Genomic DNA, 11,357 nt, shown 5'->3' with positions numbered 1-11,357 from the left:
GAGAGAGAGATGAAGATGCGCGCTGCGGAGAAAAGACGCTTGGCACGTCTGTATATAAATTAACACTCGAAAGGGCGAAGTGCGTGCAACAAACTTAACTCGGAGCGCGCAGATCTCGTCTTATATGGCTATACACGACTGCAGCAGTTCCTCGCGTGCGCATTATGTTCGAGGCGCGCAACTGCAGCACTACACACAATAGATGCTCCGTGAACTGCCTGCCACAATGCAGCGCGACATTCAATCGAATATGTGCGTTCGTGACACACGCGCGCGCACTGCTGTTCGATTATAAACTCGAGCTCCGATACAAAAGGTGATGTCTTGGAGAGGTGTGCTACTTATCAAGAGCGCGCGTACATACAATTGGTAACGAGACATTTTTTACTCTTTAACGCGCGCGGAAGCACGAATAGCAAAATTACAAATCTGTATAGCGAGTCGTTACTGTATAGCTATGGTATGTAATAAAGCTCCTGCAAGAGGGAGGTAAAAAAGAAGCTCGCGCGTTGCCGCGTATACGGAGTCAAGAAAAAAAAACGCGATTCGTAATAACGCAGCCGCGGCATCGTGTATCCTGCATGGTGCGCATCCTCGTACGCGCGGGGCGATCTTCGTTCGAGGCCATTCGTTTTGCTGCTGGCTCTGTTTTGACGGAAAAAAGTGATCAAGGTGCTGTTTGCTGCACGTGTACACGGCAGAGCGCGAGCCATCAGCGAATCGCCTGACATAAATCACACACATGTACACGCACATATAGCTAGCACTGCAGCAAAAATACTCGTGCGCGCGAGGCGCTCGCGAGCACAAAGGTCGGAAATAAATATTGCAACGAGCATAGTATAGCAAGAAGAGAGAGAGATAACGGGAGGTGAAAGAAAAAGAGGCAAAAAGTCCGGGCAAGCTCTCGCGCACACATAACGATCCGTATAGCGGTGCGGGAGTATTTTCAATTTCGTTGGGCGCGCATGTGTGTGCGAGCGAGCGAGCTTACGCGCAAAATAATGAATCCAAATAGTGCTTACTCTGGCACTCGAGGCTCGTCGATTGATTACACGCTGCTCGGCGCAGCAGTTCATGTAAGACTATACCTTTTTTCTTATTTACTTTGTCGCGCTACAAACAGAGCTGCTGTAGGTATTTTTGCTGCCGTTGTTATTGCTGCTACTGCTGCTTCGTCGTCGTAGTCGCGTTACACGGAAAATTATACCGTAAAAAGGAGATTGCGGTTTTACAAAAAGAAAAAATAGAAGAAGACGCGCGGCTCGGTTACAGTAGTCGGGAGTCGCGCAGAGAATTGAATCAACGCTCGCGCGCTCACGGCTCGTGAGGGAGTTGTTTTATTTTTGCCCCGCACACAGCCGAGGTATATCGTCGCAACGAGATTTAACGTCGCTCGCGCGCTTGCCTCGAGTTTTGGGGTGGATATCGGATGAACCGATGCTATATAGATTCAACCGTAGACAATTTCATAACGGCCGGTTGCTTCTGAATGCCGCGCAGCAGTGGCCTCGCCGTATTTACTGCATGTCTATCGCCCGAAGGAAAGAGGGTGGGCTTGATAGATGCGCCAAGAGGGAGAGAGACAGAGAGAGAGAGAGAGAGAGAGAGAGAGAGAGAGAGAAGCCGCCCTTGTCGCTCGCGCGCTATTGTTTCGCCGCTGCCGCACTAGCCGAGCGCGAGAAGCCGATGGCCGAGCTTGCGAGCTCGCGAGGCATAAACATAAATGTGCTGCATAATCCGTAATCCAGATCTACATACAGGATTTCGACGTTATCGCGCTCGCATTGTAATAATTTCATTTCGTTACATTACATTCATGCTGCACTTTTGACTTTTTCGATATTAGATCAAAGATTTAGCACTAGAATACAGGTCGAGTTAAAAGGCCGCGAACATAGCCGAAATATGATCTCGCAAGCTCCGACGCTCTCGAGTTGGGTGAGTCGATTTCCGTTCTACAGCGTTCGTTATATACGGCGTGGGTCGCGAGTTCGTAGCGAGTGCCGGTGGTATAGAGGCCGCTCATTGGACAGTTTAGCCTCTGCGTGTGCGTGCTATATGCTCTCGCAGCGCTTGGAGAGTTAGTTTAATAGTTTGGCAGGTAGCAGCAGCACACGTATTAGTATATAGAAGTGCGCGTTGTCGCCTCGCTATATGGCTAAGCGTCGGGCTAATGATCGACGTCCGTGCGGCGCACTTTCTCTTTCCGAGTTTCATCGTCATCGTCATCAACGTGATCGCGCGCGAGGCTGCAGCGCAGCAACTTTATGTATAAATTTCGCCGTCGCGTATACGGGGTATGCATAAATTCGTATAACCTAACGCGGCAAATGCGTGCACTGCAACGACGCACAGATCGAGCTTCTCTCGCTGCGCTGCGCTGCGTGGATGATCGGCCCCGCCGCCGAGTTATTTCAATTTCGGGCTACGCAGATTGGGTACCGGTGGTGGTGTGCGCATATAGGATTCTCATGATACGCCTAGCACCGATTGGCTCATCATTGTATCATGCGTATACGTGTACGAGTTGATATCGCAAGCTCGTTTTCGGTTTATACCACGCCACTGTCGCATCGAGAAAGCTGAATCTGCGCGATTGATCGAACCTATATGAACGAGAAGAAGCGAGCAAATTAACTTTAGGTTTGCGTGCGACATCTACAAGCGAGAGCAACGCAGTACTCTTTGATTCGTCAAATTTTCAATCAATCGTCGAAATCCGAAGCTCGACTCTTGCGCATAAACACGTCGAAGAAGTCGGCCCCTCCGAACCGCACGACTTGCTCGTGTACGTTCGATTATCAATTCGCTCTCGAGTTGCATCGACGAAGTTGATTGGCAAATACCGGGGCGCGAGTGCAACGCTATATAGCTGCTATATGTATTTATATGCATCGGGGTACACACGTACACGCATTAATATACAGAGGCGCAGCGAAATTGTCTTATGCGCGGACGCAGAGCGGTGCACACATACGCGCACGTATGTATGCACAGAGAGAAGCGTATACCGAGCAGGCCCGAATTAAGGCCAGATATAGGCGATGGGCGTGCAATCAGTCGAGCGAATGTGCACTACTCGATATATGACGCGCTCGGAGTTGTCTGCCAACCTTATACTTGCCATTCGCCACTCGTGTCTATCCGTCGGTACTCTGGATGTGCGTGCGTGTGTGTGTGCATGCATCCCAAGGGCGTGAAAGCGTTTCGGCGCGGCCTGATATATACCCAGGCGCACACGTACTACTACTACTCGGCGCGCCGGATGACAGTGGTGGTATATATGCAGTACTCGGGTAACGGCGCGCTGCATATAAGCTCGCGAGCGGGCGCTGGGGCCGATTTGCATTTCAGATTTAGCCGCTGGAAGCTTGCGGCTCTGCGGGCCTATAACGGTGCCGTAATATCGTATACGCCTCGTGTGTGTATACGTAACGTAGGCGCGTACGTATATGTATGTACGTGTACGTTGGAAGCAAATCGTTAGCGTTCGAGCTCGTGTGCACGCAGGTGCAACAGCCAGTGCCAATTGTCGCGTCTCTTGGCTCTCTCTCTCTCTCTCTCTCTCTCTCGCACGTTACACGTACCCAGTTATAACTCGCACACACGCATACGCACAGAGAGCATAACTCGCGTAATGCCAGCGTGCGCGCGCCTATGTGTATCGGAAAGCATATATTTGGCCCTGCCTTGATGAAACCTCGGCGAAGCGAATATAATGTATAAGGCTCGCAGCATTATCCAAGTGCAGCGGCTCTATATGTGCGTGTACGCGTACACTCGAGTACAGAGCGAGCTCGTATGCGCGCGTGCTATATTTACATTGGCAATGTTCGATTTATGCTAGTATTGCCCTCCCGCAACCACCTTCCCAATCGCACGAATTGAGAATCAAATTTTATACAACGTGTTCGCCGCGTTGAGGATCGTTGAATTGATTCTTCGTTGAGATCGGTACGCGCGTGATTATTGAATCATTGAATTTACAATTTAGAATTGTATTCCGTAAAAACATGATTACAATTTTGTAACACAGTTGGTTATTTTTCATATTTCTGCTCATTAAGACGATGTTATGCACGAATTCGATTTGTGCCAATTTTATTTGCCAAATATAAGGGGAAATGTAAAAAAAAAACGAATTTTATTCAAACATTCGTTCCACATCGGCGCGTAATACTCGAACAAATTCATATGTATGAACCCGCGCTCGAGCTTCATCCATTTTCAACCATCCCGCGCGATGAGGCTGCTCGTTTGATGGACGACAAAAGTAACGCACGTAAAATATGTACGCACTTACACGAGCGCACGAAGCCTTATACACAACTAGTGCAGTGGAGCAAGAGCGCGCGAAGACGTCGATCCGACTCGGCGCAACGACGTAGATAATATATTTGCGCGTCGCATGTACGTCGCATATATATACGCAGCAACGGACTACACTGCGAGCTGCGCGCGGAATAAGGGCCCCGACGTAATAACACGCGCAGCAGCTCGCCTTGCATCAAAGTGGATGAGGCGAGCGTGTACACACAATGTAGTTGCGCGAGTCTGCTTGCGACTCCATTGTTTATACTGCATTGCCTGCGCGCGCGGAAGGCCTTGTCTTATTCGCACACACACGCGCGCTTATACACGCGTTGCACTACTACGGCAGTTACTACGTGTATGTATATAGCTGTAGAGGGAAGATTCAGCGGAAAACCTCGTACACATATATACGTGCACATAGCGTTAAACCAGCTCCGTTTTAATTACCCTATTTACGAGCGGTACATATTTGTGAACGAAAGCTCGTATTTATCCGGGGCATGATTACGCGTAACCTCGGCAATGTGCGCTCACTACAACAACTCCCAATTGTGGTATATACAGGCACGCGTTTCAAGCCGTTTTAGTTTATATGAGCATTTTTTTTTGCGAAACCTTCGCAGACCGTAAGATGAATTTCGATTTAAAGCATCTCTCTAACGAATCGTGATGCCGCGCGCGTGCGTTTCTACGTTGTATCGTCCGCGATGCGCACAGTGGTATAGTCGGGTAGAAGAAACATAAGCTCGGACGCGCTTATTTTCCTTCGTAAATAGAGTTTAAAACGCGCGGGATGGTTTAAAACAAACGAGCATCAAGTTACCCGGCGAATTCATTATACATGATGCATAGCTTGCCAGTTCAATTGCAGGTAAACATGCGCCAGAGCGAGACCGGCGTGGCTATCCTGTAGCCAGAGCCCCTGGAATAAAGAGAAAGAGAGAGAGAAAATGAGCGAAGAGTAAAAGGGTATACGGGAGGAAAAAGAGACGAGAGGAGAAGAGAGGGAGGAAAGGAACGTTAGATAAAGATATGGAGTAGCCAATAATGCTTCCAAACTCCCTTGTCGAGCGAGCTACGAGCATAAATCGCAGTTGCAACGCTCTTATACAAGATATATTATGTGCTCCTACTGCATGAGTAACACGTTTCTCCATGCGTGTAGCATCCACGCGAGCTTTTGATAAAAGCTCTTTGTCTGAAGCTCGTACAGTCGCGCGCGAGCGTGAACCCAAAAGGAGCAACATTAACCCACATATTTCAAGGACCGTAAGCTAATGCGCGCAAAATTTTAACTCCCCGGCGAAAGCGCGCGAGTTTCTTGAATTTGCAGCGTGTGCCGTGTGTGCGATACTTCTGCGATACAGCTCGGCTATACGAGCCGAGAAGTGTATACGAGAAAAGGCATTTCTCGTCCTCGGCCACGATCACCAAATGTTAAGCGACACACAACTTGGGATTAGACTTTATCTGCCCGGCTGAAATATTTTATCCTTAACGCGCGCGAGCCCGTACCTTTTACTGCCGAGTGGACCATGGCTTTATGCCCCGCGTAAAACTCATATGTATCCTTATATGTGCAGCCAGCACAATAGCTATTTTGTTGTTAAACGTGATCTTTAACAAAAAAAAAGAAATTAAATTATAATCATTGGCTGATTTTTGAAACATTCCGAAGCCAGTTTCTCGGACAAAAGAGTTTGAGAAGTCGTTTCGTGAAAAAAGGGATGCGTTCAGGTGATAAAAATTTGACGCGCATCCGAGAGCTAACGTTACGGTAGTAATTTTTTTAGCTTATAGCAGGTTCAACTTTTATGGAATTCTCGTGCGACAAAATAGCCGGCTATATGGATAATTATTATTATATCCCTCGAGTCAAGGAGCCCGAGGAAGATCAGTAACGCTATATTATTACATGAATATACGCTCTAATAATTTGCCAATACCCGAGTAAAATTTGTTTTTCAATGTAATCAAATTTCGTGAGTGATATCAATTGCCATTTGGTGTACAGCTATAAAAATATATGTTCTGCAAACAATGCATTAGCCCCGGACGGAGTTCATGAGATTTTAACGAAAAAATAATGACTCAACGCTTTATATTTAAGGATGATAAATTGAACTGACCCATTAAAAAGTGTTGTTTGTTATGGCCTTGTTGCCTCGGCTACTAAGCTGCAAAATTAATAGTAAACACGCGTTATTAAAAATACAACCCGTTCACTCGACTGATGTAATTAACTTTAAAAATTGAATTTTTTTTCATTTGCATGAACACCAATGATTTATGATAGAAGAAAAACAAAAACAACATTTTAAATTTTTTGTTACTGTCAAAAAAAATTTAATAACAACAGGGATGAATTTGGTACTTTTGATACATCAACCAATCAATTAACAATGTGTCATAAAATATCTGCAAATTTCACATGAGTCAGACAGAAGCCACAGACATTTTACAATTTTCAATTCATTTCAAATATTACGAGTAGCTTACGTACAGACGCTCGAGTATCGTTACCCAGTTGCATCTTTTTTTCTCTATTAATTTCTATCTCTACTAATTAGTAGAGATAGAATTTTAAACAACCATGTTGACGACATACAACAGCTAGAAAATTGTTATGTATAAAGAAATGGAATATGTTGAACAAGCTCTGATTTTTTGTGGTATTCAATGTTATAATTTTCTAGCGCTTATAGCGTACTTTTCATTACTTTATTTACAAAAATTATTTGCAATATATTTATTTATCGTTATTAATAAAATAAATCATGTTCAAAAATATATCATAAATTTCCAGATAATATTTACCACCGGTTCTATCCATTCGATCTCTTAATTATTTATACTGTACAGTACATATCATTTTGATTAAGTTAATTAAAATAATTGCTGCTATTTCGATGTAAATAATATTATTTTTAATCCACCCATTTTATGAGTGTTAAGGTCTTTTTGTATCATTTAAGCGTTTCAAAAGAAAATAATTAAAATTTAGCATATCAATTACTGTTTACGCACCCAACAGACGTAAGCCGTTCCAGACCTCGAAATATTAGTTCTCTACGGTCACTTGCAAAGGATACGTAACTATAAAAATTCTATAGAAGCTCTTAAGAATTGATGTTTTAAAATTTATATTTCATACAACTAAATAAAAGTAACGTATAAATTTAAAATAATGTAATCGAAAGTTTCTAATAGAACACGATTGAACTTTTTCAATTAGGCATAGCAAGATGATTAATGCAGATTTGGAACAAGAATTGATGAATTCTTTATTGACCGATCCCCGTGTGGCGGTTAATTTATCGAAAAAAGAGATTGGAGATATAGTCAACAAATTCATGGAAGAAAATTATTGCTGGGTTAAAAAAACTCTTCAAATGGCATTCTTATGGCCCTACGACTCCGCCAAAAGAAAATACGCTGGAAGATTTTTTATACTTTTCAACATAGTACATGCGTTTTTATCGAATGTAAGAAAAACTTTAAAATATGGTTCCAATCATAGCTTTAAAACAAAAAATGTCTGTCATTTCAGACTTGGACAGTGACTCACAAAACTTTCCGAAAGCCTATAGATTTTGAATTTTTAATTGCTAATCTCTTTGAGTGGATGGTTGTGCTCGTTGTACTCATGGCATACACTTTAATGATATTGAAAGGCCTAGATGTAACATTCATAATAATCAAATAATATAAAATTAAAACAGATGAAGAAGTCGGAAAGGAGATGATTGATTTTTATTTTTAAATTACAGATGCAAATATTTTTCAAATTATCGACTTTGGACATGGTAAATATAATTGAACAGGATGAAAGAATCGAATTAGAAAAGTGTATTAGAAGGCAGTATAATTTATCGCGTATATTCGGAGGTCTGCTTAACGATTGAATAAAGAGTCCATGGAGCATGTAAATGTAACATTTTTCAATTTACTAGTTCTCATCGCTGTATCATTCGTGGGATTCGCCATAATGCCCGGACTTTTTCCCGTCATCGGAGAATTTTTAATACCGTACTTGGATGGAAATTTTACATTTAAAAAGACACTTTGCACAACTGCTGATCTAATTTTAGATCGCGATGATTACTTTTATCTTTGGTATTTTTATACATGGGTATACATGGCGGTGCAAGCAACGGTTGTCATATCGATTGCAATGTCTTTTCTTTACATCGTTTCATATACTGAAGGAAAATTTAATATCGTTGGGTAAGTGAATTCGTAAAAAATATTAACTTAGTTCAGTATCAGCAAATATAATTTTATTCCGACTGGAAACGTACTTCTCACCAAAGTAGCAGGAATTAATTTTGTTTTAAATATTACAATACCACTTTGTGATAATTGGATAATAACTGGCTTATTTAATGATAAAAAGGATTGTAGCGCGAACATAAAATGATTTTTAAAGTAAATTCTTTTAAAAGTGTCGTACGACATTTTTCAATCAAGGTTTTATAATTAGAGAGTCCATATAAGTGGTGTCGATTGTACATCAGCGGACTTAGATACTCGGACCTCGAAAATTTGCGATCGATTAGTCGCTTCCTTCACTGTGCAATGCACATCGTGAAACTGTAGTCACGCGCTGTTGTTTAAAAAATGTGAATGGAAGTGACTAATCGATCGCAAATTTTTGAGGTCCGAGTATCTAAGTCCGCTGGTGTATCTACTAATACAGAATTATTCATACCATTTATGATTGTGTCTATTAGATTAGGTTTACATAAGTTATATGAATTCACATCAGCTGATAATTTTGTAAACAACAAAAAAGTGGATGATAAAATTCATGAAATGATGAGGGAGGTTCATATCAATCATTTTCGATGCATCGAGTTAAGTAACAAATAATTATTATTTCATTTTCCATTTGCTAATAATTTATATTTTAGGTATTGCAATCACGTTAATCGTATTTCAAGAAGTCTATTGTTCATCTTATGGTCACTAATTTTAGCATCCCTTAGTTTCACTGGATCTATGGTATCATATGAAAAATTTCGAATGATAAAATTGTTTTTTTTTTTTGAAAAGATATAAAAGAACGTCTTATTTTTCTAGTCAGTTATACTCATCCATTCGAATCTTATAGTTTTTCTTGAAATGTCAGTCTCGTTCGGCTGCGCTGTATCATTAGGATTTTTTATTAGTTATTCAGGACAAATAGTTACAGATGCAAGTGGTTCACTTTATGAAAAGGCGTAGGATATTTTTGAGAAACTATTTATAAAACTTGTTGGCTAAAATATGTTTTATTGTTTCATTTTATTTTATGTTTTGCTCAATTTTTATACATTTTTAGATACAATTGTGGATGGTACCATTTTCCCAAGAGAAGCATAGTTTATGTACAGTTGATGCTTGTAAGGTGTATAAGACCCTGTGAATTAAATGCTGGGCCATCGGTTATTCGATTAAATTACGAAAGCTTTAGCGTCGTGAGTAACTATTTTTAGCAAAATATTAAAATTGAATGGGATTATAAATGATTTTTTTAATTTTATTTGATAGATTATGAATACGGCAATGTCTTACATAACCGTGATGGTATCACTCGTTTAAAAATATTTGCACTTAGTTCTGATGAATTTCAAATAATTAACTAAAATAATAATCGCACATCATTATAATTGAGTGGAGTGGATTTATTCTTAGATTGAACTTTCAAAAGCAAGCAACGAAAAAATTATATACTTTGCATTTTTCATTTTGCATGAATATCGTCCTAATATGTTTCACCAACACTGAAAAATCAACTAAAATTTTATAATAATTTGTATTGGTAAAATAAATCTACTTAATAATGACATAGAATGGCATTGCTAATGAGTAAAATTCTGTAGTGTAAAACTTTACATAACAGTTTTAAACATTAAATTTGTACTTTACGCAATTAATGCGCAAAACAGGTAAATCATCCACTAACAGTTCTTTTCACCTGAGCGAAGCAGAGATGAAACTAGTTGTGCGTGAATTACCCTTGTATGTGAGTTGTGTGTTATATTTTTCGTACATTATTTTCATGCAATATATTCATTGACTCACACTGAAAAATTAATTGATGAAACATGAAAAGACTATTAATAGCTACAGCATTCATATAGTGTATGAGAAATTTTTTAAGTGTTCATACTTGCACGAAACGGAACACGAAAACCGGGCTCTTTCAGGAGAGCTCTTGAGAGTACGAAGTAAATTTCATTTTTTTTTTTGCATCAATTAAAAAATGCTTGCCATCGACGCCGCACGTCAGCGATTGAAAAGTGAGGGTGACAAGAGCATACGTTTTTTTCAGATCATCCAAGCGTATGTAATATCTGCGGCGAGGACAACGGCCAAGTATTATACACCGCAATATACTTGTGTCTATTGCTTTTCATTTCGTTTTCAAGTTACTTTTTTCCCTGTTAGTATCGTCTATGCTGTTTTTTTTTGTCAATCAGCTTAAGTGCACTTGACGAAAAAATGAATGGGCGCGCGAGCATACGAGAAATGTCTCTAAATACTCTTGATGAATGGGGAAATGCTTTGCACTGCTCATTTTGTAGTTTCCTTCCTATTGTCTGACTTTTTTTAACGTGTTCATTCAAGTTTTTGTCTGTCTCACGGCGTTGAAACCGTACTTCAGCTGGAAATTAATAGCGACCTTTTAAAAAATCTTTGCTATAGGTTCACGTAATGTATATTTACGTACATGGTCATTTCTTTTGGAGTGAAATTTGTTTAGACGCATTTCATATGAAGAGCAAATATGCAAAAATAAAAAATAAACAAAACAAGAACCAGTGTAATAATCTTAACGTCATATGTATTTTTGAAATTCAACATTAATATTCCGAACGTTAATATTAACTGCTCTTTACCTAGAGTTTTAATCATCAAAATATATTACAGAAGAAAAATTTCGGGAAAATAGTTTCACGAAGAAAAGTAGTGAAAAAATAATGTAGTTTCAAAAATTGAAATTTAAAATATTACCCTAACTCGAGCTCGATGTTGAGTTTTGAAAAATCTCAAAT

The 11,357-nt window shown here is 40.3% G+C and overlaps 1 protein-coding gene across 1 annotated transcript; it reads left to right on the top strand.

The window, feature by feature from the left end:
* Window positions 1-7,402: 7,402 nt before the first annotated feature.
* LOC106650268 lies at window positions 7,403-10,051 on the top strand. The gene is made up of 10 exons (XM_023460493.1): window positions 7,403-7,483; window positions 7,553-7,802; window positions 7,868-7,999; window positions 8,088-8,205; window positions 8,271-8,544; window positions 9,051-9,173; window positions 9,231-9,321; window positions 9,400-9,539; window positions 9,641-9,776; window positions 9,850-10,051. The coding sequence occupies exons 2-10, from the start codon at window positions 7,563-7,565 to the stop codon at window positions 9,898-9,900; spliced, it is 1,305 nt and encodes a 434-aa protein (XP_023316261.1). The 5' UTR covers window positions 7,403-7,483; window positions 7,553-7,562; the 3' UTR covers window positions 9,901-10,051.
* Window positions 10,052-11,357: the final 1,306 nt, after the last annotated feature.

Source organism: Trichogramma pretiosum, unplaced genomic scaffold (genome assembly GCF_000599845.2).
Source record: "Trichogramma pretiosum strain Unisexual culture from Peru unplaced genomic scaffold, Tpre_2.0 scaffold5, whole genome shotgun sequence".
NCBI classification, from domain to species: Eukaryota; Metazoa; Arthropoda; class Insecta; order Hymenoptera; family Trichogrammatidae; genus Trichogramma; species Trichogramma pretiosum.
The sequence above is the reverse complement of the archived record's forward strand: the minus strand, read 5'-3'. Positions and strand labels throughout refer to the sequence as shown.

Excerpts from the sequence above, each read along its gene's own strand:
- LOC106650268 (XM_023460493.1), top strand. The coding sequence starts at position 7,563 with ATGATTAATGCAGATTTGGAACAAGAATTGATGAATTCTTTATTGACC. Across the intron at positions 9,174-9,230 it reads AATCATTTTCGATGCATCGA|GTATTGCAATCACGTTAATC; the intron begins GTTAAGTAACAA and ends TTTATATTTTAG. Across the intron at positions 9,322-9,399 it reads TTAGTTTCACTGGATCTATG|TCAGTTATACTCATCCATTC; the intron begins GTATCATATGAA and ends TTATTTTTCTAG.